The 27,433-nt window shown below is 48.4% G+C and overlaps 2 protein-coding genes across 4 annotated transcripts; both read right to left on the bottom strand.

The window, feature by feature from the left end:
- Positions 1-1,216: 1,216 nt before the first annotated feature.
- On the bottom strand, positions 1,217-2,036 carry MIF (macrophage migration inhibitory factor). Its single transcript, XM_007536432.3, has 3 exons — positions 1,795-2,036; positions 1,486-1,658; positions 1,217-1,388 (listed from the first exon to the last, which is right to left on the bottom strand). The coding sequence occupies exons 1-3, from the start codon at positions 1,900-1,902 to the stop codon at positions 1,322-1,324; spliced, it is 348 nt and encodes a 115-aa protein (XP_007536494.1). The 5' UTR covers positions 1,903-2,036; the 3' UTR covers positions 1,217-1,321.
- A 4,187-nt stretch (positions 2,037-6,223) lies between these two features.
- On the bottom strand, positions 6,224-26,761 carry SLC2A11 (solute carrier family 2 member 11). 3 transcript variants are annotated; one of them, XM_060194848.1, is made up of 13 exons: positions 26,722-26,761; positions 25,239-25,585; positions 23,116-23,214; positions 19,935-20,095; positions 19,434-19,558; positions 16,477-16,606; positions 14,865-15,013; positions 13,453-13,640; positions 13,200-13,310; positions 12,303-12,404; positions 12,131-12,206; positions 10,869-10,996; positions 6,224-10,035 (listed from the first exon to the last, which is right to left on the bottom strand). In XM_060194848.1, the coding sequence occupies exons 2-13, from the start codon at positions 25,257-25,259 to the stop codon at positions 9,829-9,831; spliced, it is 1,497 nt and encodes a 498-aa protein (XP_060050831.1). In that variant the 5' UTR covers positions 25,260-25,585; positions 26,722-26,761; the 3' UTR covers positions 6,224-9,828. The 3 variants fall into 3 exon arrangements, with proteins under 3 accessions (XP_060050831.1, XP_060050837.1, XP_060050843.1); XM_060194854.1 differs by lacking the exons at positions 12,303-12,404; positions 26,722-26,761 and having other exon boundaries at positions 25,239-25,657; XM_060194860.1 differs by lacking the exons at positions 13,200-13,310; positions 26,722-26,761 and having other exon boundaries at positions 25,239-25,657.
- Positions 26,762-27,433: the final 672 nt, after the last annotated feature.

Here is a 27,433-nt window from a genome sequence, read left to right as displayed (position 1 = left end):
AAAAACAAAAAACGTGTAAAAAAAAAAAAAAAAACCCTTCCACATAGAAAGTTCTTGCATAGAAGCTGAGGAAGAGCAAGGGATCTGCCACCAAGAGCCAGGGAGAGCTCACAGGGCCTCTCCTTTTTCCCCCAAGTTAGCCAGTGGAGGTTCATAAGACCAGAGGAGCTCAAACAAGCTTGCTTTCTCCTGCAGGGAAGGCAGCGCAAGGAGGGTCAAGCTGGCCCTTTACTTCAGCCAAGACCTGGGAGCTTACTCCAGCCAAGGAGGCACCTGAATTTTCTGGGAAGTAGCACAAAAGCTCTCACTGAGCCATGGCAAGGCATTCTGGCTCAAAAGCAACTGGCCAAAGCAAGCAGCACTTCCAAGTCCAGAGGAGGGGCAGGACGTGCAACTGATCTTGTTGCTGAGATGCGCTGGGGGCAGGCCCTTTATGAGCAGAGTGGACTGGCACAGGCAGGCCATTGTACTAAGAGACACAAGCAGCGTCAAGTTGGGAGGTCAGGTGCTTTCTCAGGGAACAGGAGGCAGGGAGAGGAACAAAGTACAGACAGGAAGCAGGGGTCCTGCTTGTCTTCCCAAGCATCACACCTGAGGATCGTCCTAACATTATAGAGCAGAATTTTCCAGATCAAGTAACTAGAGTGCTATTTTAACTGGAAATTACTCCCTGGTTGTGGTGGGAAGGTTCTGGATTTTGTTGTTTTCTCTCCAGACTACTTTTGTCCAAGAAGACGACAGGAGATGGGGCAGCAGTTAAAATAGCCCTTAAGTCTCTCAGGCCAATCAGACTTTGACCCCCCCCACCCCATGGGGTGAATCTTCCCTGCAGATTCAACTCTTGGTCCTTGCCCAGAACAGCCAGGCACAGACCCTGGGAGGGCAAAGATGCAACCGTGATGGGGTTCATCAGTTTAACCTTTGGGTCTATGACCCAGATGCGGAGCGCCTGTTGGGGGGAGGGGGGTGCTAGATGGTAAAGACTAAGAAAAAGGCATCCAACAGCAGAATGAGCAGTAATCCCCTTCCGACATCAATCTTCCTGAAGCCAAGATTTAAAAAAAAAAAAAAACCAAAGCATTGCTGGGGCTCTGGTTTATGGTGGTGCAGGGGACTGAACCTAGAACCTCTGGTACCTCAGGCATTAAAGTCGCTTGCATAACAATTATGCTCCCCCCCCACCTCTTCCCAAACCCGAATAAGCTCAAGGCAGTCGTGGTGCCCAAACCGCTTTTATTATTTCCCCAGCCTGGAGATTGGGGGTGCAGCGAGCAGAGCTGGCACAATACTGCGGGTGCAATGAGGGGAGGGGGCGCCAAGTTCAGGCGAAAGTGGAGCTGTTCCAGCCCACGTTGGCCGCGTTCATGTCATAGTAGTTGATGTAGATCCTGCAAGGGAGGGGAAGGGGGGGAGACAGGCTTAGGCGGGCGCGGCCTCCCACCCCACGGTGTTTCCCACCCACCCCCGCCCCTCGGCCCCACGCACCTGTCCGGGCTGATGCGCAGGCGCTGGGCCAGCAGGTCGCACAGCAGCTTGCTGTAGGTGCGGTTCTGGGACCCGCCGATCTTGCCGATGCTGTGCAGGCTGCAGAGCGCGCAGGGCTCGCTGGAGCCGCCGAAGGCCATGAGCTGGTCCGGGACCACGTGCACCGCGATGTACTGCGCCGGGGTGATGGAGCAGCTGGGTGGGCTGCCACGCAGGCCCCCGAGAGACCCTCGCCCCTTACCCCGCCCGGGACATCATGTCGGAATCGCCCCCCGCCCCCCCCCACGCTTCCTCTCCCCGCGTGCAAACCTGGGCCGGCTTGCCCGTGGCCTGCGCCAGCTGCTGGGTAAGCTCGGAGAGGAGTCCGTCCGGCACGGAGGCCCGGGGCACGTTGGTGTTCACCACGAACATCGGCATGATGGCAGGAAAACTAGGGAGGACCAAAGCACGGCGGACAAACGGCGCGCAGCGTGGCGGCAGCAAGAGGGAGATACCGGAGATACGTGACCGCCGTGCAGCCCCGCCCTGGACCGTCGCCCCGCCCCTGCTGACGCGCTGCCCACGAAGACCGCACCCCGGCGGCGCTCCGCTCGCGAAGGCCACGCCCCCGGGAGAAGCTCCGCCCCGTTGACGCTCGGTCCACGCATGCCCCGCCCATAGGGACGCACCGTTTGCTAAGGCCCGGTCCCTTGGGCGCGCGATTCGCCCTGCGCATGCGCAGCACTCGGTACTTTGTCATTGTTAGCTCAGCGCTTGTTGTGTGTTGATGGGTCTAAGGGATTTGGGGTCCCTTGGCCTCCAGTATCTCATAGCCAGCTAAGTAAATGCAGCTGCATTTCACCACAAGGAATGAGGCCTTTTATGTCCTGAGTCTCTAGAGTCACATGTCTCCAAGAGCCCCAGAGACAACCCTGGTAGGGAAACAGACACTAAACAAAAAATATATGTATTTATTTATTTAATGAGAGAGGCAAAGGACCAGAGCATCACTCGGGAATTGCAGTGCGAGGGAGTGAATTTAAGGCCTCATACTTGAGGATCCAAGGCTTTTCTCACTGCACCACTGCCTAGGCCTCACCAACACCTTCACTGGAGCTTAGTTGCTATGGCCTTTGTCCTGTCCTGGGCTTTGTGATGGATTGTTCTACCTGGGGGAGGAGTCTACTTCCCTGCCCCAGGACCACTGCTGTTTTCAGGTTGATATTGAAGCACAGAGAAGTCGCCTGTGCTAACTAGGATGGTCTCTGTCTTTTGCCTTCTCGTACCGTCCATAATCTCTTTCCAAGAGCAGCCAGCACTATCCTTCTAAAAGGACATCTGCAGATGTGATAGGCTTCTCAAGCCCATCTGTTCCTACCTTGAACACTTGTCTAATCTCTTTAAACCTCTGTTCCCCCACCTACTGGAGAAAGGTAAGCATAACCTACATCCTACAGGGAAGTGTTGAGGAAGTAGAGCCGTGAGGGTTAAAAATGGGCACGGGTATAATAAAGGGGGAAATGGGTACAGATATAATCAAGAAATTGCTAGCATAGTTCAGAGACCAGCCTGGATGGTAGTCAGGCACCAGAACACTAGAACAGTTAAAAATTTACCAGACCTAGAATAGGCATAATGCTGACTTTCCACTTCTTTTTTTTTTTTAATTTAAAAAAGATGTTTATTTATTCCCTTTTGTTGCCCTTGTTGTTTTATTGTTGTAGTTATTATTGTTGTTGTTACTGATGTCTTTGTTGGATAGAACAGAGAGAAATGGAGAGAGGAGGAGAAGACAGAAGGGAGAGAAAGACACCTGCAGGCCTTCTTCACCACATGTGAAGCGACTCCCCTACAAGTGGGGAGCTGGGGGCTTGAACCGGGATCCTTCCACCGGTCAACTTTCCACTTTTGTAAACCTCAATGCTTTCGGTAAGGCAGGACATTTGTTTCTCGGAAAACAAGATGTTTTTGTACCAAGATTTGGTGCAAGCCTAAAAGCCTTCCAGTCATTAGATTTCAGGTAAATTAGCTAAGTCCTGGAAACTGTGCAAAATATTGTAAGTAACCAATGCTGGCATATGCTGCAAAAAGTATAAGAAGATGCTTGTGACTGTGGTTAAGCGTTCAGTCCTTGGGTAGCTCCTGTGTGAGTCTTCCTTGGGTGGGACCCTCAGCTGAGCAGGCTTAAATAAAATATATACTCAACCACCTGACTTGGGTGTGGAGTATTGTGATTTCAGTGTGGAGAATTCTATCCCAGAGCTAGTACTCTCACAACACCCTGGCTGCCATTCATGTCTTGTACCAAGCTCGCCTGTTCTCTGAGTCATGAACACTGCCCTTCAGTGCCATGCTACAGGGTCCTGTCAAGGGTGCTGGTCCTGAGATGAGTTTGCACATTCTCCCTCCCTCTTCCCCATGTGACTTGGACTCAGTTCCTTGGAAAACCCAAGTCCCTGGCTGTCAGGCCCTCTATTGTGCCCTGCACCTGTTCTGTGCTTTAAGGCCACCATAATGTTTCTTTTCTTTTTTTCTCTTCTTTCTTTCTCTTCTTTTTCTTTTTTTTAAATAATTTTTATATTTATTTATTTATTTTCCCTCTTGTTGCCATTGTTGTTTTTCATTGTTGTAGTTATTATTGTTGTTGTTATTGATGTCATCGTTGTTGGATAGGACAAAGAGAAATGGAGAGAGGAGGGGAAGACAGAGAGGGGGAGAGAAAGACAGATACCTGCAGACCTGCTTCACTGCCTGTGAAGTGACTCCCCTGCAGGTGGGGAGCCAGGGATTCGAACCAGTATCCTTAGGCTGGTCCTTGAAGTTTGTGCCACGTGCGCTTAACCCGCTGTGCTACCGCCCGACTCCTTTTTTTTTTTTTTTATGAGAGTACTGATCAGCTCTAGCTTATGGTGGTGTGGGGGATTGAACCTGTGACTTCAAAGCCCTGGGCATGATAGTCTGCTTGCATAACCAATATGCTATCTACCCCCACCCCACCATAATGTTTCTAGTTGTGAATAAATGCTTCTCTTTTGGAGTTGTAAGCTCCATCAGAGTATAAACTGTTTCTCTACCACCACTGTATGCCTACTTCTTTTTCCATTAACTTGGGCAGGCAGTTTACCTTCAAAGAGGCCCTTTTATTAGATAGAAACAGGGAGAAACTGAGAGGGAAGGGGAATATAGAGCAGAAGAGAAAGACCAGCAGCCCTGCTTCACCACTTTTGAAGCCCCACCCCCCCGCAATTGGGGGTCAGGGGCTTGAAGCATGGCCCTTGTGCATTGTAACATGTGCGCTCAACTGAGTGCACCACAATCCAGCCCCGAGAAGAAAAAAAGATTCTTAGGGAAGATTAACTCAGGAGACACAGATCTGCATGTCCTGATGGTAAACTACCAGCATAGGTTTGCAGGTAGGCCTGAGTAAAGAGAAGAAGAAAAAAGCACATCCTGCCTGAACACATATCCTGACAGGTTTGCAGCACACCTGGCCTTCACCCTGGGAAACTGCCAACTGGCCATCCATGTCATTGCACCCTGTAGACTTGAAAAGGGGGATGCAGGACAAGGAATGAAAAGGAGAGGCAGATTTGGGCATTCCGCCCTCCGCATTATATATGTCTGCATATGGGCTTTGCTGTTATTGTTGTTAATAAATCCCCCCCTTTTTTTTCATAGCAAGAGCAATGTACTAGGCTATAATTGATGGCAAACAGACTAAGATGCTTGCGCTCTACTTCACATCTATTAGAAAAACCAAAATGTAAAAACACTAGCCCATCAAATGCTGGAGAAGATGTGGAATTTTCAATTCACTGCTGGCGGGAATACAAAATGATACAGCCAATTTGGAAAATAGCTTGGTAGTGTCTTACAAAGCTATGTATACTCTTACCATACAACCCAGCATTCATGCTCCTAAATATTGATTTGAAAAAGCTGAAGATGTATATTCACACAAAAGCCTGTGCAAACACATTTACAACAATTTTATTCACAATCATCATTTTGTGGGAGAATATTACTGTCCTACAGTAAAGTGACTAGACAAGTAAACTTTGGTACATCCAGACAGTGGGATGGTACTCTGTGCTGTCAAGCCAGGAAATTAGATACTAAGCATGAAAAGACATGGAAAAAATTTAAATGTAAAACATTTAAATGTAAGTGAAAGGAGGTGATCTCAAAGGGCCATGGTTCCAACACTGTGACATTCCAGAAAAGGCAAAATTACAGAAAGACAAGATCAGTGGTTACTATGTGTTAGGAAAGAGGAAATGAAAATGAAGGATGACATGGTGGAGCAGAGAAGATTCTTTTTTTTTTTTTGCTTCCAGGGGTTATTGCTAGGGCTCGGGGACCCTTACCCAGCCCTTGCTCTTCACACCATGTGCGCTTAAACCAGTGCACTACCGCCTAGACCCCACAGAGAGGATTCTTAGGGTAGTGAAATCACTCCAGGTGATACTATAATGGTGGATGCCCCTCCTCATACCTTTGTACAAACATATAAAATGTCCAACAAGAATGAACTATAATACAAACCAAGGTCTTTGAGTGATAATGATGTGTCTAAGGATTATAGTGAATGCATGATTCTGGTGGAGGAGATGGATAACAGGAGATAGTGAGCATGAATAGGCGTAGGGACAAGTGAGGAATTTTTACTTTCCATTTAAAAAAAAAGTTACTTACTAGAGAGAGAGAGAGAAATACAAAACATCATTCTGGGATATACAATATTAGGGATCAAACCTCATGACTTACAAGTTTTGAGATTTGTTCTATGGCACCTTCCCTTTTAATTTGGCTGTGAAATTAAAACTGCTTAAAATACTCGGTTGTCAGAAAAGTCGTGACATATTTCTCTATGTTTTTTATACAAAAATGTATTGTGGATTTTCTTATAGCCCAATATATTTTTTAGATAAATAGTAGGTAAAGATTTGAACAGATTCTTCACAAGATGCACAACTTACCCCCCCCCACACACACACACACACGCTGATCAACACATCTAAAGTCAGGGGAAGACACAATTAAAACACCGTGAGATGGCTAAATTAAAAAGATTGACAATATAAGTGTTGATGAGTACTAGGAGCACCCAGAACTCACATGCATTGCCAGTGCAAATGTAAAACTAAGAATAAAATCACTATGGAAAACAGTGCCTTTTACAGTTGAACATACATTCACTATCAAACTTAACTATTTCTATCTCCCCCCCAAAAAAGAGAAAGAAAACACATATCTATAAAACAACTTGTGTAGGAATATCCACAGCAGTTTTATTCACAATGACCAAGACCCTGAAACACCCTTAGGTCCACCAGCAGGTAAATGGATGAACAAATTATGGTTTCACACAGTAGAATACCCACTGGCAATACAAAGGAGTATAGACTGGCACATGCAACAACATGGATAGGTCTTTAAAACATTATCTGTAGAGGCCAGGTGATGGCACACTTGGAAAAAGCCACACATTACCATGTGCAAGGACCCAGATTCAAGCCTCTGGTCCCCACCTGCAGGGGGAAAGCTTCACGAGTGGTGAAGCAGGGCTGCAGGTGTCTCTCTCCTTTCCCTCTCAATTTCTCTCTGTCTCTATCAATGGAATAAAGAGATGACAGGAAGGGAGGTGAGGAGGGAGGGTCAGTCATTGGAAGTGGTGGATTTGTCATGCAGGCACAAAGCCCTAGAGATAATATCAGTGGCAATATTTTTTTAATATTAAAAAATAAAGATTTCATCTGAAGCAAAGCCAGACACAAATGCACTGGAATTACACAATGGAATTACATCAAATTCTAAGCAAGACAACTTGACCTAGAGTGGAGAATGTCGGGTTGCGTCACAGGGGAGAGAACTCGACTGGAGCCAACCTGGGCTGCTGCTCACTCAGTGACACGGGAGAGGAACCAGGAACTGAGTGGCTGAGCAGAAATGCAATGCAATAATGCCTTTATTGATCAGAAAAAAACTGCCTCTATATCTTCTGAGACGGAAGTGGCAGGTCGGAAAAGGAAATGGCTAGGAGAGGGGGTGGAGAGAAAATAAAAGAGTGGAAGGTAGCAAGCTTCCATCTAACCAGTGGGGATTAAACCAATGCCCTGCAGGCAGGGCGGGTCTCAGGCAAAACGATGATTATGTAAATAGACCACAGCATCAAGCAATGCAGCATGGAGCAGGGGGGAGCTGGCATAATGCCCAACAGGAGAAAGCAGGTCAGTGGGGCTGCGAGTGTGTAGATGGCAGAGGGTGATGTGAACATCCTATCCTGATGGTGGTGAATTCACCGATATCTGTCAAAGCCCGTCAAATGTGCATTTGGGGGAAGGAAGTAGGCCTTTTAAAGTAGAATCCCAGATTTTATTCTATGATAGAGAGATAGGAAGGGAGAGACAGAGAAACACCTGGACCCCTGCTTTACCACTTTGGAAACTTTAACCCTGTAGGTGGGGATGGGGATAGGGGCCTGAACCCAGGTCTTTGTGTATTGTATCATGTGCACTCAACCAGGTGCGCCACCACCAGGCCCTGCCCACTGTTTACATATATATTGGATTATCATATAATTCATGATGCTTCTGGGGGGGAACTTTTTAAACAAGATTTTATTTTTTATTTTAATAAGAGAGGCACAGAGAGAAAGACCAGAGCGCTGCTCAACTCTGGCTTATGATGGTGCTGGAGACTGACCCTGAGATCGCAGAGCCTCACACAGGAAAGCCTTTTTTTTTTTTTTTTGCATAAGCATTATGCTGTCTCCCCAGCACAACTGGGAACTTTAAAAATCATATTTATTTATTCATTGCCTTTTGTTGCCCTTGTTTTATTGTAATTATTGTTGTTGTTGTCGTTGTTGGATAGGACAGAGAGAAATGGAGAGAAGAGGGGAAGACAAAAAGGGGGAGAGAAAGATAGGCACCTGCAGACCTGCTTCACCGCTTGTGAAGTGACTCTCCTGCAGGTGGGGAACTGGGGGCTCAAACCAGGATCCTTACACTGGTCCTTTTGCTTTGCACCAACTGCGCTAAACCCACTGTGCTACCGCCCAATTCCCAACTGGGAACTTTTTCTAAAAGATTTATTTCGGGAGTCAGGCGATAGTGCAGCAGGTTAAGTGCATGTGGCAAAAAGCACAAGGACCAACATAAAGATCTCGGTTTGAGCCCCCGGCTCCCCACCTGCACGGGAGTCGCTTCACAGGCGGTGAAGCAGGTCTGCACGTGTCTATCTTTCTCTCCCCCTCTGTCTTCCCCTCGTCTCTCATTTCTCTCTGTCCTATCTAACAATGATAACATCAACAACAATGGAAACAAGGGCAACAAAAAAGAAATAAATAAATCTAATAAAAAATATTTATTTCATGAGAGAAAGACAAAAAGTTAGAGGACAGAGTACTGCTATAGCCTCATGCATCCAAGTCCTGGGCTCCAGCCACTGAACTACCTCCCCAGGTGTTCAGACACATACTGAGTGTGAACACATTGTACTGTATGTAGACTATTCAGTGATGAGCAGGGAGAGCTCATCAGCTCAGCACAGGAAGTTACTTTGTCAAAGAAGGCAGCTGAGCTACAGCTGGGGCAGAATTTGAAGTCGTAGAGCCTGTGGCTACCATCAGTTTGGACTCTGAAATAAGTAGCAGGTGCTGTAGAAATGTGCACCTTTTGCCAGGTGTCATGCCATTCTACCACTGATAGATAGACCCAAGGCATGTATTTGGGTGCAGCTTTGCCATGTGTGTAACGCAGGTTCAAGCCTGGTCCCCAGTGAACTGAAGATTTGGTGTTGTGATGTCTTTCTCTTCTTCTCCCTTCCTTTCCTTTTTCCTCTCCCTTTCCCTCTCTGTATCTCTCAGAAAAGAAAGGAAATATTAAAAAAAAAAAAAAGAAAGAAAAACACTTGGCAAGCATTCTCTAGGATAGGCATACATGGAGTCATTAAATGTACATATTTCTTAGTGCCCCTTGTACAACAGAAGTTTCTATAGTATGTATACACTGTTAAATTAAAAACAGTAATATATTTGATTAAAAATAAATTATTCAGAAAATCTATTTCCAACCAGCCCATACTGACACCAGGTCAGGCCCCTCTGGTAAAACACCCTTCACATCCCAAGTCTTTCTTCCACCGTGTTCCCCCAAGTCAATTTTTATTGGCTTGCTGCTCATGAACTGAAGTGCATTCAGAAGCCCTGGGGTCACCTCCCTGCTTCACCACTGACTAAGTGCTCAGCACCCAGTCTGCACCGAGCACCTACTCAACAGGTGAGCACAGAGGCAAGAGCATAGAAAGGGGTCAAGCCTTTCTCAGAGGCAGGTCTGGGGATGTAATCCCACTTGGCCACAGCTAGAGCTCCGTGCTCTGGATGACCTCTGCTGCCCCCCTCCACAGGGGACCCTGGCTCTGGTGCTGGGAGAAGTTGAGTCTGTGCAATTCCTCAGAGATCTCCAGGAAGGTCTTGCCTTTGGTCTCCGGTAGGAAGAAGCATGTGTAGATGGCCCCACAGACACAGACACAGAGGAAAGGTACATAGAGGAAGTGGGACAAGCCCTCCTATGGGTGACAAGAGACAAATGATTTTATTATTTTTACTTATTTATTGGATAGATGTAGCCAGAAATTAAAAAGAAAGGGGGAGATAGTGTTGCTAAGCTTCACATTGGTTTGGTCTCACTCCCAACCCCCCACCCCCGCCCCTGGGAGATTGTGGTTTAGCCCCTGCTAGTTTCGTGCTTCCCCTTCTCCCTGCCCCCTACCCTACAGACTTCCTGAGTTCCTGCTGCTGCTGCCAGAGGAGAAAGATGCAGGACAGATCTGTGTGGTGATTAGTTTAGGTTAGTTTTTGAATCGTTGCTCCTGAATAAAGAAAAACAGCTTCTCTGCCCAGCCGTGTGTCCTCGAGTCTCTGTCTACCGCCGCGAAGCTAGCCCTGCCTACTAGAACCCCGAACTTTAACGACAAGATAGGGAGGGAAAGACAGAGAAACACCTGCAGCCCTGCTTCACCACTTTGGAAACTTTCTCCCTGTAGGTGGGGATGGGAATAGGGGCCTGAACCCAGGTCTTTGTGCATTGTATCATGTGCACTCAACCAGGTGCGCCACCACCCGGCCCTGCCCACTATTCATATATATATATATGAATATATATATTCATATATATAATTATATATATCATATAATTCATGATGCTTTTTTTCTCCAGGGTTATTATCGCTGGTGCCCAGCACAAAAGTGCCATGTCAAGCTGTGATGAGAAACTTGTTCTTTACTCAGAGATCCACCGCTTCAGTCTTCATCTCCTGAATTGATGGACGTTGTCTGCTGAGTTTTCACAGTGGCAGGGATAAAAGGCAAGGCAGGGCCCCAGGGGGACTTGCCAACCTACCATGAGGAAGGGGTATATCAGGCCGACCAGGAAGAGCATGATCCACAAGAGCGCCCCGCAGATCATGTAGGCAGCAGGGCGGGCCATCTGGTCAAACAGCTCTGTGGCCAGGATCCCCGTAACTCCAGCTGGAAGGGAAGTTGGGGACAGGGGCTGCCAGTCAGAGCTCTCTGTCTTACCTTTCCCACACCTTGCTCCAGATTCAGGAAAGGGGGCCTTGTGTTGTTTGCCTCCAGCTGTTTTCTCCCAGCAGGCTCTGGGTATGTGAGCTGAAGGTAACACTTGCTGGGAAATTGTGCAGATGCAGTCACATCTGCCATGTTGTCCCCTCAGGCCACTGCTAGTTCCTGCGAGAGTTGGGACATTCTCGGAGTGCCTGTTCTGCCATGTTGTGCCCTCAGGGCATTGTCTATTTCCCCGTGATATTTGGAGTGCTTTGGTTACTCCTCCTCCCTCCCATTCTCATGAGAGTTACTATCCTATCCTGGAGTGCTATGGTTACTCCTCCCCCTTCCCATTCTTGCGAAAGCTGCTCCTATAAAAGCCTTTCTCCTTCCGCACCTCTCTCTCTTGCCAGTGCTTCACTTTGGTGTTTAGACGCAGGAAAGGTTACTGCATGAGGCGGCCATTTTCGCTACCTCTACATGGCCCAACCTGCTTCTCTCGCACCCAACTCTGAGGTGCCAGCGCAAATAAAGATTTGTGTTCCCTCTTTGCTCCAGACCTCCTCTCTCTCTCCTCCGCAGAGCAGAACGACAAACACTGCTGTTGGTATGCATGAGACCCCTTCTGTTTCATTTAGTTTAAATCCCCCCTGCTTAACACTATTCTATTTACATAACCACTGCATTCTATTTACATAACCACTGTTAACAAGCACCACCCTCCCTCCAGGGCATTGGTGGTTCAGTGATAGGATTCTCGCCTGCTCCGCCCCCTCCTTGTCACACCCTGATCCTCTCCAGTCACTTTTCTCTCCACCCTCTCTATGTCACATCCTGTTTCCACCCTACTTGGCAAGTATATATAAAGACAGCATTATGAGTTTTACAGTACTTGAGTTTAGCTTAGCTCGGCTTAGATTGTGCTGCGTCCTGCATGAATAAAGAGATACTGCCTACAGCTCAACCATGAGTCCCTGGTCGTCTGTTACCCACCCGTGAAGCCAGCCCGGCGAAAACAACATAACCTGTCGAAAACAACACACTGCAATCACATGTACCATGTCACCCACCATCACAAAATCCATGGGGCCCACTCACCTGGGCCAATGCCAAAGCTGAGGATGAAGGCGAAGATGCAGAACATGGCCAGGTAGGACATCCAGGGGATGGAGCTCTGCAGCAGAGTGTAGAGTGAGGTGGCACCCCAACACCCTACCACCCCCCACTCCCCCCCACCCACCAGCCACCCACATACCCAGCCTGCAGGTACCTGCAAGTTCAGAGCGACTGTGAAGACACTGCCCCAGAAGGTCATCAGGCTGTAGCCACCCATCAGCAGTAGCCTGCGGCCCACTCTCTCGATGACCATGCACTACAGAGGAAAGGAAGCCCCCCAGTAAGTGACCAGGACTCCAGGGCCAGGTGCTAGGGGACTTAAGGAGGAGGAAGGTCATGAGGGGAGAGCACAGGGAACTGCTTCCGGCAGTGAGATGCTGCTCATTTTCAGAGGGCCTGAGCCACACACCTACATACATTCAGTGCCTCATTTCAGAATGGCACACGGCAGCTCTGCTGTACACGCTGTTAACTGAATTGAATTTTATTGTGGTAGCATCTTAATTTTTTTCATAGTTTATTTGCTTTATTTTGTTGTTTATTTTTAATAACTATTCCTTTTTAAAAAATTATTATTTGTTTATTTATTGGATAGAGACAGCCAGAAATTGAGAGGGAAGGGGTGACAGATAGGGGAGAGATAGAGAGAGACACCTGCAGCCCTGCTTCACCACTTGCAAAGCTTTCCCCCTGCAGGTGGGGACTGGGGGCTCGAACTCCACTCCATGCACATTGTAACATGTATGCTCAACCAGATGTTCCACTACCCAGCCCCTTTGCTTTATATTAATGAGAGAGACAGGCAGAGGGAGACCAAAGCACTACTTACCTCTGGCTTATGGTTATACAGGGGATTGAACCTGAGACCTCAGAGTCTCAGGTATGAAAGTATTTTTGTGTAACCACTATGCTGTCTCCCCCACCCAATGCTAACTACATTTAATAGTTTCCTGGGAAGGAGAGTGGCTTCACCCAGAGGTCTGAAGTCCTAAGAGTGCCCCACCCCCAGACACACATAGGACTGGTGGGGTCAGCCGAGGGTCAGACTCACGCTGACACATGCCGTGAGTAGCTCACAGCTTCCTGTCCCCATGATGGCATACTGGATCTTCTCCTCGGGAATGCCGGCCGCCCGGAACACAGAAGAGGCATAGGCATACATCTAGAGACAGTGCATACAGAGGGAGGGTTCTGGGACATTTGAAAGTGAACATTGGCTGCCTTCATTCTCAGTGGCTCCCAGTTCCCAACAGTACAAAGCCCCCTGGCCCAGGTGGGTGAAGAAGTAGCAGGTGGGGGCTCACCGAGTCATTCCCACACAGCTCCATAGCACTGCCCAGCACCACCAAGCTGGCCACCTGCCTCCGCAGGGTCGGATCCTGAAACAGCTCCCAAGGGCGCCGCGCTCTCAGGCCCTGGCAGGCTGTGCGCTCCTCCTGCAGCTCAGCCAGCTCCTCTGTCACGTCCTCCCTGCCCCTCAGCCGCTGCAGCGCTGGGGCAGAACACAGAATGTTGAGCTCTCCTTTCCAGCCCTTCTGGGACCCTCACTACTAATACCACCATGAAGTCCCCACCCCCAACACCCTTCTCGCCCTCTGAGCACCGTTGGCCAGATGGGGACAAGCTTCTTCCCAGCCCTGACATATAGCAGCACTGCACACCAAGAAAAGAACTTGTGGTTCTGAGGGGCCAGGCAGTGTCACCTGGGGTAGAGTGCACATGTGCAAGACCCTAGTTTGAGCCTCCTGTCCAGTCCCCAATGGCAGGGGAAAAGCTTCAAAGCAGTGAAGCAGGGCTGCAAGTGTCTCTCTTTCTCCGTCTTTTTTAAAAAATATGTTTCTTTGGTTGGGGTTGTAGATAGCATAAGGTGATGCAAAGAGAATCTCAAGCCTAAGGCTCCAAAATCCCAGGTTCAGTCCTCCACACTACCATCAGCCAGAGCCGAACAGTGCTCTGGTAAAAAAGAAAAGAAAAAAAATATATATATATATACATACATACATATACACATATATACATATAATTGGATAAAGACAGAGAGAAATTGAGAGGAGAGGGGAAGACAGAGGGAGAGAGGCAGAGAGACACCTGTAGCTATACTTCACTACTTGTGAAGCTTTCTCCTTGCAGGTGGGGACCAGGGATTTGAACCCTGTCCTTGCATACTGTAGTGTGTGTACTTAACCAGGTATGTCACCCCCTGCCCCCTCTCTTTCTTTTTTGCCTCCAGGGTTATCACTGGGGCTCATTGCCTGCACTATAAATCCACCGCTCCTGGTGTCCATTTTTTTCAAATTGGATAGGACAGAAAAATTGAGAGATGAGGAGGGCATAGAGAGGGAGAGACCTGCTTCACCATTTGTTAAGCGCCCTCACTGCAGGTGGGGAGCGGGTGCTCAAACCTCTATCCTTGTGCAGGTCCTTGTGCTTAGTACTATGTGTGTTTAACCAAGTGCTCCACTTTCCGGCTCCCTCCAAGCCCCTCTCTTTCTCCCTCTCTATCTTCTTCTTTCTCAATTTCTCTGTCTCTATCCAGTAAATAATAAACAAAGTGTGTGTGTGTGTGTGTGTGTGTGTGTGTGTGTGTGTGTGTTAATAGGCAGTTGAATTATGAAGCTGAGGCTCCAAGAAAGATGTGGTCTTTCCCTAATAAATGAAACCCAAGATCAGAGAGCCATGTCTTTGTTCAGATGCGCTCTGCGATCAAAAGACTCACCAGCCAAGCAGGCCCTGGTGTCTCCACGGTCAATGAGCAGGTAGCGTGGACTCTCAGGGAGCAGGGGCAAGATGACCAGCTGGAATAATGCAGGCACCAGGCAGCTGGCCAGCAGCAGGGGCCAGACCTGTGGCCCGCCCAGGAGTTCCCTGAGGAGGCAGTCAAGAACACAGGGAAGATACCTCCTTACCAGAGTCCAGGCTCCTATCTCTCGTCTCCAACCCCACTAAAGGCAAAGTCTAAACTGCCCTGTGCCTCTTCCTAACCAGTTCTGAATCTGGGCACCTAGATCGCTCCCACTCAGACAGGGACCTAAGACAGGGTAAGGCCTGGCCCCTCCTCATCCTTCGTTACTTCTCTTCCAAGTTTCCAGCCTCTGTCTCTTCTCTTTTCTAAGTATGCTTCCCTTTAAAAGCCCCAAAATTACAGCCCAGGAGGTGGCACAGTGACCAGATTGTTGGACTCTCAAGCGTGAGGTCCTGAGTTCTATCCCTGGCATTGCATGTGCCAGATTGATGTTCTATTCCTCTCTCTCTCTCTCTCTCTCTCTCATCTTTATTTATGGGATAGAGATAGCCAGAAACTGAGAGAGTAGGGGGAGATAGAGAGGGAGAGAGAGAGGGGCTGAGTGGTGGCGCATCTGGTTGAATGCACATGTTACAATGTGCAAGGTCCCAGGTTTAAGTCCCCTGATCCCCACCTGCAGGGGGAAAGCTTCATGAGGGGTTGAGCAGAGCTTCAGGTGTCTCTCTGACTCTCTCCCTCTCTATCTCCCTCTTCCTCTCAATTTCTGGCTGTTTCTAATAAATAAATAAAGATAATTTTAAAAAAAAAGAGTGAAAGAGAGAGAAAGAGAGATACTTGCAGCCCTGCATCACCACTCATGAAGCTTTCCCCCTGCAGGTGGGGACCATGGGCTTGAACCCGGGTCCCTGAGCATTGTAGCATGTGCACGCGACAGGTGCAACACCACCTGGCCCCTCTGCCTCTCTCTCTGCCTGGTTGATTGTTGTGCCCCCAACAGGAGTTTGGGACTATTAGCATACGAGTGACATCAGCCTGAGGCAGGGACACAGAAGGGAATGTATAAACACCCGGACTTGGAGCAGCCCACTCTCTTTGGCTGATGCTGCTTCTCCTGGTCAGAAGCATCTCAGTGGAGGTGCTCCAGGTATCTGCCATGGCTACTTCTCCTGGGAACTGAGCACGTGTGACTCTTTAGACCCCTCTACAGCCATAAGCAACCTTTACCAGAGCTGATAATTGTTTATCTTATGGGACTAAACTTTTGATAACTTTACTCAGACTTTATGGACCTAGTGTACTCTTAACCCCTGATGATAATTGCTTATTTTGCGTATCTAAATATGTGTCCCATGCTTTTGTAATGCCCTAATAAACCTTGTATTGTTTAAATCCATTTCCAGCTCCTCACTGTGAATCCTTTTATGTGCTGCAGCTCCCCAAACCCTTTTTGAGTTAAATTACAACAGCTGATGATACCCATACTGCATACTGACCAGATGGACATGGACACCTCAATAGCCTACTTGGTGGGTAGAGGGGAAAAAGGGTTTCTACTGGCAGCAAATACGCAGGGCCAGGCTCTTACCTGAGTCCAACAACCTGGCCCATCACGATCCCCAAGGCCACAAAGATGGCAGAGGTCATGGCTGCCGCTCCTCTGAGCTCCTTGGGCGCGCTCTCCCCCAGGTACATGGGCTGAATGTTCATGCTCACCCCTGGGTGTGAACACAACAAAGACAAACAGCTGTGCAGTGGTAATGGGGTCTTTCTAGCTTCCTGTCACTGGGATGTACATGAAGGACTCTAGCCATGGCAGTGGGAAGAATAGGAGGGATGACAACTGGGCTGAGAGCTCAACTGGTAAGTCTTTTTTTTTTTTTTTAAAGAAAAGGGCAGAGTCGTGTCCAGCTATCCTAACCCTCCAGTCAATGCCTTATTTATTTATTTATTTATTGGAGATAAATCAGAGGCAATGTGGAGAAAGAGGGAGACACACACACATACCCCTCTGGAACACTGCTTCACTACTCATGAAGCTTCCCTCCTGCAAGTGAGGTTCTTGCACACTGTAACATGCACTCAACCAAGTGTGCCACTGCCTGCCCCAAGTCAATGTTTTCATTGATTCCTACTGTGCCCAGTACAGCACATCTTACCATGAGCAAGGACCCAGGCTCAAGCCTCTGGTTGCCAACTGCAGGGGAGGAAGCTTCACAAATAGTGAAGCAGTGGTGCAGGTGTCTCTCTCTTTCCCTCTCTATCTCTCTCTCCTTTTTCAAATCCTCTCTGTCTCTATCAAAAAGAAAGGGAAAAAATGGGGGTCAGGGGGAGTCGGGCTGTAGTGCAGTGGGTTAAGCGCAGGTGGCGCAAAGCACAAGGACGGGAATAAGGATCCTGGTTCGAGCCCCGGCTCCCCACCTGCAGGGGAGTCGCTTCACAGGCGGTGAAGCAGGTCTGCAGGTGTCTATCTTTCTCTCCCCCTCTGTCTTCCCCTCCTCTCTCCATTTCTCTGTCCTATCCAACAACGACAACAACAATAATAACTACAACAATAAAACAACAAGGGCAACAAAAGGGAATAAATAAATAACATAAATATTTTAAAAAATGGGGGTCAGGTGGTAGCGCAGCGGGTTAAGCACACATGGCACAAAGCGCAAGGACTGATGTAAGGATCCCGGTTCAAGCCCCCGGCTCCCCACCTGCAGGGGAGTCGCTTCACAAGCAGTGAAGCAGGTCTGCAGGTGTCTTTCTCTCCCCCTCTCTGTCTTTCCCTCCTTTCTCAAATTCTCTCTGTCCTGTCCAGCAACAACGACAGTAATAACTACAACAATAAAACAACAAGGGCAACAAAAGGGAATAAATAAATAAATATAAAAGAGGGGATATTATGTCACTGGCGATAGTGGATTCGTCATGTATACACTAAGCCCCAGTGATAATCCTGGTGGCAATTAAGATGATGATAACAACAACAATATCTTAAAAAGAAGCCTTATGGAGAGATCCCACAGGTGAAGGCCAAGACCTCCTGTCACTATCCCATGAGAGTGCCACTGGAGGCAGCTCCTAAACCCCAGCTCAGCCCACAGAGCCGTGCCTCACCATATGGTTGAGACCTTATAAGCAAGCTCAAGCCAGAATCACTCAACAAAGAGACTCCCCATTCCTGACCCACAGAATCAATGAGCTAATAAGTATAGATTCTGGTGTTGGTCCCCTGGGGTCTCACACATGTGTAATTTCACTGTTCCTTGCAGACTTTTTATCCTTTTGATTTTAGACAGAGAAATGGAGAGGGAAAGATAAATCGCAGCACCACTCCACTATTCTCTGAGCTTCCCTGGTGCCCTGCTTAGTGCTGAAGGCCCAAACCTGGATTCTTGCACATAGTCAAGTATGTGATCTACTGGATAATTGTCTCCCAGACAAATTTTGACTATTTGAAATCTGAACTTTCATGGCCCAGGTGGTGGTGCAGTAGACAAAGTGTTAGATTCTCCAGCACAAGGTCCTGAGCCCAATCCTCAGCCTCACATGTACCAGAGTAATGGTCTGGTTCTCTCTCATTAACAAAATTTAAAAAATCTTTTTGTTTTAATCACTTTGGGTTTCCAGAAGGTTGCACAGTGGAGAAAGCCTTGGGCTCTCAAGCATGAAGTCCCAAGTTCAACCCCCAGCATCCCATGAGCCAGTCATTATATTTCATGGGAGTAGATGCTTCATAGAAGTAGATAACTGGGGGAGTCAGGTGGTAGCACAGGGATCCCAGTTTGAACCCCCAGCTCCCCACCTGCAGGGGAGTCACTTCACAGGTGGTGAAGCAGGTCTGCAGGTGTCTATCTTTCTCACCCCCTCTTTCTTCCCCACCTCTCCCCATTTCTCTCTGTCCTATCCAACAACGACAACAACAATAATAACTACAACAATAAAAAAGGACAACAAAAAAGAAAATAAATAAACAAGTAGATGACTATTGCAGACATCTACACCTGGCTGAACAGGCAGTAAGGGCTCAACAGGGAAATGGTGGAGTGGAAATGAAAGTGGGTTTGTTTGTTCGCCTCCAGGGGCTCAATGCCAGCACTGCAGATCCACTGCCCCTGGTCGCCATCATATTAGGACAGAGAGAAGTTGAAAGAGAAGAGGAGATAGAGAGGGAGAGAAAAAGAAAGACACCTGCAGACCTGCTTCACTGCTCAAGAAGCAGCCCCCTCCCCCGCATGTGGGGAACAGGGCGCTTGAACCCAGATCCTTGTGCTTTGTACTATGTGGTCTTAACCAGGTGTGCCACCGTCCAGCCCCTGAAGTGCTCAAAATTTTGTTTTTTATTCATTGATTCTGTCGGCAAATCAATGAATAAAGAAAATGAATGGGAGGGGGAGATAGCAAAATGGTTATACAAAAAGATTTTCATGAGGTTCCAAAGTTCCAGATTAAATCCTAGCACTCTGGTTAAAAAAAAAAAAATTTTTTTTAAAGAAAATAAATAAATGAAGAGAAGATGGATGAGCAGGAATAGAAAGGTCCTCCCCGACACACCTGCACTGACTCCCATGAGCAGCCTTCCCAGAATGATCATCTCAAAGGAGCCTGCTTCTCGGCTGAAGCCAAACAGGGCTGCTGCTGCCACCACAAGGATGTTGTTCACCAGGAGGGACTTCTTCCTGGGGAGGAGGGGGAGGCCAGGGTTTAGTCTAGAGGGATTGTTCCTGAGGACCCCTCTTTGCAGTTCAAACTGACTGTGTATGTGACTGTGAACAGCACCGAGGACTCTAAGCTACATGAACATAAGTGCCAACTGGCCACAATGCCAGGGGTCCCTCGTCATCCCTTAAGGGGCCTGCCCCACACCCCTGTCTCCAGCCTCCAATCACTCTGCTTGTACCACAGCTTGAAAGGAGAGAGCTTCTATTATATGGCTTATCCCAACAGATGAGGCATTGCTCTCCTCAAACTGCTCTGTACAGTGAAAAGCCTCATACCCAGTTTTTAAATTCTTCTTGTTAAAGGCCACTGGGCAAGGTCACAGGAAGCACTTACCTTCCCACCATGACAGCCAGAGGACCTGCAAGCAGAGCTCCAAAGAGGCCCCCCAGGGGATACAAAGACACGATGAGGGACCACACCAGTAGAACCAGCCGATCAGACAGGGGCCGGCCTGTGCGAGCCCGCCATGTGTCATTGGTGAATTCCTGAATGTACTACAGGCAGAGAGAGCAGTCAGCCAGGATGGGGACTTCACAGCTGAAACCTCCCCCCCACACACACCTCCACCCCTGTAGAGCAGGTGAGTCCCCAGAGCAGTGCCTGCCCTGGATGCCTTGTGCAGGACACTGGACTGGTCTTTTTTTTTCCCTCCAGGTTTATCTTTGGGACTTGGTGCCAGCACTATGGATCCACTGCTCCTGGTGGCCAAGTTTTCCATTTGATTGGATAGGACAGAGAGAAACTGAGAAAGGAGAGGGAGACAGAGAGCAAGAGACAAAGAGAGACACCTACAGACCTGCTTCACCACTTGTGAAGATAGGAAGCCAGGGCTCAAACCTGGATCCTTGCATGGGTCCTTCCCATGTGCACTTAACAGGGTGCACCTCTGCCCAGCCCCCTGGACTGGCCTCTTTCACACCCTCTGACTCCTGGAGGTGGAGTCTGGACAGCCCTCACTGGCCCCTCCAAGCCCACTATCAGTTCTACTCCTGCCTTGTTTTGACCTGGAAGCCACCTACACAACCCACATCAGTAACCACCCTTGCTGACTGATTCTCAGTCAGATCTGACCAAAGGTGGGCACCCACAGAGTATTAAAGGAGGTAAGAGAGCTAGGGGTATGTGCTCCTGGAGAAGGGATCAAATTCATTATTAAAACAGGGTCTTAGGGGCAGGGAGACAGCATAACGGTTCTGCAAAAGATTCACACCTGAGCCTCTGAAGTCCCAGGTTCAATTCCCTGCATCACTATAAGCCAGAGCTGAGCAAGGCTCTGGAAAATGAAAAAAAAAACAAAACAAAACAAAAAAAAAAACAACCAAACAGATAGACAAACAAACAAATGGTGATAAGTCATGGGAGACAAATCTTGAGAATGTCCTGATGGGCTAGGAGTATGGATCGACCTGCCAATACCCATGTTCAGCAGAGAAGTAATTACAGAAGCCAGAACTTCCAGCTTCTGCACCCCAAAAATAATTCTGATCCATACTCCCAGTGGGGGAGAAATGATAAGGGGAAGATGACCAGAGGGCTCTGAATTCCAACTCCAACAGGACTCAGAGAGAGAAGAGGAAAAAGGGAGGGACATTTGGATATAGTAATAGGTGTAGGTGTGACTTGGAAAGGAAGAGATGGGACCTATAAATAAATAGGGGGTCGGGCTGTAGTGCAGCAGGTTAAGCGCACATGGTGCTAAACTCAAGGACCAGAGTAAGGATGCTGGTTCGAGCCCCTGGCTCCCCATCTGCAGGGGGTCACTTCGTGTCTTTCTCTCCCCCTCTCTGTCTTCCTCTCCTATCTCCATTTCTGTCTGTCCTATCTGGCATCAACAACATCAATAACAATAATAATCACACAATGATAAAAACAACAAAGGCAACAAAAAAGGAAAACACATAAATAAATAAAATATTTAAAATAAATAAAGTCCAAATAAAAACATAGTTTTAGAAATAATAGTTAACCCATATCTGCAACCTGGGAGTTATAGCCTACAATAGAAGGGTTGGGGGTCCAGAACTCTAGTGGTGGGAATGGGGTGGAGGTGTACCCTGTTAGCTTGTAAGTTTGTAAATCAATATTAAATCAATAATAAAATATAAAAAGAATATCCTGCTGCCAGTGGACTCTTCCCTAGCCTGTAAATTTGCCCTTAGGAGACATGCACATGCTTGCTGTATGAACAAATAAATGACCTCTCTTTGTAAACTTATCACCATATCCTTTAAAGGGTACCCTGCTATCTCAGTTCTTTCTAGAACACACTCCCATCCCAGGCCCCTGCTGATTGCCAACCTGCCTTCCTTAGTCTCTTGTCAACTACAGCCCCGCCTTAAACCTGTCTGGGCCAATCAGAGTGAGCCAACATTTTGACCATATACAAGATTGATTTAGGGGATAAGCATGTGATCCAAACCAGCCAATCAGTCTCTCCTCAGACTTTAAGCAGGGAGAATTTTTGTCTGGTAACAGTGGTTATCTTGTCCACTGGGTGGAGGATGTGGCCAGGCAGGAACAGGAGAGGCCCAATTCCATCCTGGACCTGGTTCTTGCAATTCTCCCCCCCCCCACCCTTACCCCCACATCATATACTGCTCTGCATTCCTCTAAACTACTGACAAAGCACTTACCCTTCTAAGCAAGTTAAAAGCTGACTTTTATCATTTGGGGCTGAATGATATACTACAGATACTAACTAGACATGTCCATACAAAGTCAGGCCCATGTCAGGCTCTGGGAATTCAAAGATAGCTCAACCTAGGCACAAACCAGCAGCAAGGTAAAAGGGCCCCAACAACCAACCAATCTACACACAATCTGAGCCCCTCCTAGGGCTGGGCAAATGGGGTAGGTGACTTCCAGCTAAGGGGACAGTTAGAGAGAGAGAGAGAAGCTATAGGAAGGTGGTAGTGTTGGAATGGAGTGGGGTGGAGAGCTTTTCCCAGTGGAAGGAGGCTTCAAGGAAAATTTGAGCATTTAGGAAACTACCCTGAATCAAGCTTTGATACAGGGGGTGGGGGAGTGAAGTGGGACAGAGGTGGGCATGTTCTCATCCCAGTTGGCCTTCAGCTTTGGGCAGATGTGTCTATCCTTCTAGGCACTAGGAAGCTACAGAATGTTTCTGGGCTGGAGAGTAGCTTCAGCAAACTTGAGCTGATCTAAAAGACAGTGAAGAGACTGGACAAGAGATCCAGGTAGCAGAGACAAGGACTGAACTAGTGGGCAGAGACAACAGTGAGAAATGGCTGGATGCTGGAGGTAGGTTTTGTCCCTGAGACACGAAGGGCAGGATCAAGGCAGATCTCCAGTTACTATGTGGATGGTGGAGTCATCCCCTGACTTGAAGGACTCTGGAGGCCATACAGGGTCTGGAGAGGATGCAAAGCTAGGCCTGAATCCACAAGCTATACCAGTGGAGGAGGACACCAAGTAGATACTGACCTGAACCCTAGTAGTGAGAAGTGACTGGCCTTTGCTCAGCACCCACTCTCTGGGTACAGAGGGTACATACCAAGGTCGGGGCATTGATGACAGACAGGTTGTAGCCAAACTGAAAAGTCCCACCAATGCCAGCTGCACAGATGGTCAGTAGCAGGGTCCTGCCCTGAATCTGAGGAGAGAGGGGAGGTCAGAGAGTAAGTGACAAAAGCTTCCACCTCTCTCCCTGTGGCTGGAGCCTGCTAATCACAACATTCTAGCCTGCTAGAACCATGCAGATGAAGGAACTAAGCACAAAGAAGAGGCATCACCTAGGTCTCACTGCAAGCAGCCAGCAAGGGGGTCCAGCCCTTCTGAGTCCAGGACCTGCTGCTCCCTCACCCTCTAGCCCCACCTTGCCCCTCCTGTTTGTTGTGCCAGGCTGCCCCCAGGTGTGCCTGTCATTCTTTGAAAGGGCAGTTAGTTCCCTGAGTGGCTCCAGTTAAGTGAAGCTATGCCACTGGTGTTGGGGGTGGGGGGAGGCATATGAAGCAGCATACAGCTGTTTAGCTGACAGCAATGCCTGGGGCCAATGCTGGCTCTGCCCCTATTCCTTCCAGGGGAGGAACACAGACAGTAACAAAAAGAACATGGAATATCGTAGTGTGTCAGCTGGTGAAACAGAGACAAAAAGCATGGAAGTGTGTTTGGAGAGAGTGGGCAGGGAGTTATGCCCTTATGGTGACATTGGCACAAAGAGCTGAAGGGAGTGAGGGAATGTGCCCTGCAGATGGCTCAGAAAAGTAGTTCAGGGCAGTGGGGAAGACTCAGGGGTGGAGTGGTAGGTGGTGTGTGCATTTCCTCCTAGATGCCCCATTCTCTCCAAGGAGCTTAATGGAAAGCATGGAGAAAGAGATAAAGGGGAGAGGGGAGAGGGTGGGAGTCTCAGAAGAGGACAAGGTGGCCAGTATGGTGTTGTACCCAAGGGCTGCAGGTCTGACCTATAAGGCCCCACCATTGTGGGCATTGGAAAGGATGCTGGCCTTGCAGACATGTGAACCCACGCAGTCTTGCACCGACCCTAGTCCAGCCTGTGTATGAACATGGCCTTAAGCTCAGGTGACACTAGCATTTAATTTTACTTTACAGACAAGCACAAGACGGGGGACGGGGTGTGTGTGTGTGTGTGTGTCAGGCTGTGGCTCACCTGGATAAGCGCACACATTACAGTGTGCAAGGACCCAGGTCCAAGCCCCTGGACCCTACCTGTAGAGGGAAAGCTTCAGGAGTGGTGAAGCAGGTCTGCAGGTGTCTCTCTGTCTCTCTCCCTATCTCCCCCTCCCCTTTCAATTTCTGTCTCTGTCCAACAATAAAAACTAGCACAAGGCACTTTTCTACATTAAATGCCTTTGTTATGCCTCCTGGAGTGGCATATGCTAGTCCCCCGTCCCTCATCTTAAATGGGCAGGTTTAGTAACGCAAACTTTTCTTTTTTTTTTTACACCAGAGCACTGCTCAGCTCTGGCTTATGGTGGTGTGGGGGATTGAAATTGGGACTTGGGAACCTCAGGCATGAGAGTCTCTTTGCATGCTGTCTCTCCCGCCCGTAATTCAAACTTTTCCAGATGGCATAAAGAAGGTAGCATTAGGATACAACGGAACTGAGAAGGCGCATGCGCGCCGAGGGCCTGGAGCTGCGACCTTTCAGCAAGCTGGGAGCCGATCTTCCCCCTCTCCAAACTGGAGTAAACGCATGCGTAACAATCTATGACACTGAGGCGCAAACCAGTTTAGAGCCGAAGCTCACGCGCAGGCGCAGTAGGTGTGAAGCCGTCAATGCGCGCGGCTAGGCGGCTGCGCAGGCGCATTGCTGTTAAAGGACGTAGGGCTAAGGGGGGTAGGTGGAAAGCGAGGGGGGGGGGTCCCGTGGGTGAGCAGAGACCTGCTCGTCGTGGGCTTCGTTGCCGCGTCTCGCCCTTTCACATTTTACTCGGCCGAGCACAGGGTTCAGCTCTACAAACGCAATGACAGGGCTGGGCGGGGCCCAGCAGCCGGCATCCCCCTGGCAGTCCGCCCATCCGCCGTCTGTCTCCCATGCCGGCTCCCTGCCCGGCACCCCTGCGCCTTCCCCGCCGCGCCCTGGGGTCCGCATATGGGGTCCGCATACGGGGGTCCGCATACGGGGGTCCGCACCCGCCCCGGGGAGGGCGTACTCACCAGCCTCCGGAGCGCACCCATCCGCCCTCCTGGCTGGCCGGGACCGGGACCGAAGCTGCAGGGAGTCCGCGCACAGGCCGCCGCCAGGGGCTGCTACGCCGGAGGACGCAGGCTGAGCAAAGGCCACGGGCTCCCGGGACTGCAGACGCCTGCGAGGAGCCCGCGGGGGCCCGGCTCCAGACCCTGCATGCACAGGCCAGAGATGCTACCTGCGGGCTAGAAACCGACCTGAACGCGACTTTTGGAAATCAGCGGAGGAAAAGTTGTAGGACTTGCAGAATCATCATTCTGCAGCACATGCGTAATTCTTGTGGCTCTGGACTGAATGTCTAAAGCCACCATCCATTCTAAAGGAAATATGCAATAATAAAACATTAGCAGCAGCTAATTGCATGCTTTTCTTGTTGTCTGAGTGTGTTTTTGAGCTTATCAATAGCGCCTATGAATGAATAATCAGCCTAGAATTCTCAGGATAAATACATCTGATCAAAATATGATTGTGGCTATTAATATACTATTATTGCCTTCGAGTGCTAATATTCTATTTAGGTTTTTTTTTCTAAATCAATTTTTCCATCCCTAAAATAAAAACAAACCAGTGAGCCAATGATGGTGGTTTTGGAAAACTACTGATATTGGTAACCCAAAGAGTTGGGAAAAAGGAATTGGATATTTACCCACCCCAGTGTACAAAGCAAACTTTAAACAATGAAGAAGAGGAAGAGGAGGAAGGAAAGAAATGAAGAAGAAAAGACCAATTTATGATCCTATGGCAAACAAGAATGAACTATAAAGATTTTCAAAAGAATCTGAATATTAAAAGTTCAAAACTATGTTATGGACCAGAGATAGCAAGAGCAGTAGCACAACATTCCTGAGGTCCTGGCTTCAATTCCTGGCACCACCACTGGCCAGAGAACTGAGCAGTGGTCTGGTATAAATAATAAATAAAAACAAATCTGTTAAAAGACCAAAAAAAAAAGTTAAACTAAAAATTACCACTAGGAAAAAGTATCTATCTGTAAGCATATAACCAACAAAATGTTACTACTTTAAAAAAATAAAGAACTTCTCCATTTCACAAAGAAAATGGGAAACAACTGCTCCCCCCCCCATCCCCCCAGAATAGAAAAACTGAGCTGGACATCCAAAGTGTGTTGCAGAAGTAAGTATCTTAAGGAGAGAAATGAAGTAAGCTTTGATAAAAAATTTTTAATCAGCAAATTGATGAGTCTGAAAAATTGAGAATGAAGAGTCCCCTTTGTAGATGCTGACAAATGTATTATGCCTACATCAGGAGTGAGCTGCTACCACATACAAGAAACTCATGATAGTCAAGTGGGGGGAGATAGCATAATGGCTATGCAAACAGACTCTCATGCCTGAGGCTCCAAAGTCCCAGGTTCAACCCCCTGCAGCACCATACACCAGAGCTGAGCAGTGCTCTGGTTAAAAAAAAAAAAAAAAAGAACAAGGGACTTACAGGCATGGGGCTCTGGGTTTGGTCCCAGGCAGCACATATGCTAAAGCCAAAGTGCTGTTCTGGCCTGCCCCCTCTCCTCTCCCTTACACACACAGAAATAAATCTTTTAAAATAAGTAACTTGGGCAGAGGAAAAAGAATGGTGATTATGCAAAGAGGTTTTCTTCTTCTTCTTCTAGCGTTTGCCCTTCTTCCGTAGCCAGTCAACAGCATCAGGTTGAGCCTGATGTAAAGTTTCGAGACCTCCTTTGAATCTGGAGAGGTGGCAGTCGTTGACTATGTGGGTCATAGTCTGTCTGGAGCCGCAGGGGCAGTTCGGGTCGTCTCTGGCTCCCCAGCGATGGAACATAGCGGCGCACCGGCCATGGCCTGTTCGATAGCGATTGAGGAGGGCCCGATCATAACGTGCTAGGTCAAAGCCAGGTTGATGCTTGCAGGGGTCTGTGATGAAGTGTTTGTTCTTTACCTCAGCTGACTGCCAGCTCTGTTTCCAAGAGTCTGGAACAGAGAAGTTCAGTGTAGGCGTAGGGGACCAGATTGGGTGACGAGACGTCAAGCGTTGGACAGGGTGGGCGAAGATATCCGCGTATATTGGCAGGTCCGGTCGAGCGTAGATGTGGAAAATGAACTTAGATGATGCCGCATCCCGACGAATATCTGGCGGGGCGATGTTGCTAAGAACTGGCAGCCATGGGACCGGGGTGGAACGGATG

Source organism: Erinaceus europaeus, chromosome 1 (genome assembly GCF_950295315.1).
Source record: "Erinaceus europaeus chromosome 1, mEriEur2.1, whole genome shotgun sequence".
In the NCBI taxonomy this organism is placed as follows: Eukaryota; Metazoa; Chordata; class Mammalia; order Eulipotyphla; family Erinaceidae; genus Erinaceus; species Erinaceus europaeus.
Note: the sequence above shows the minus strand (reverse complement) of the source record. Positions and strands in the feature narration are given on the sequence as shown.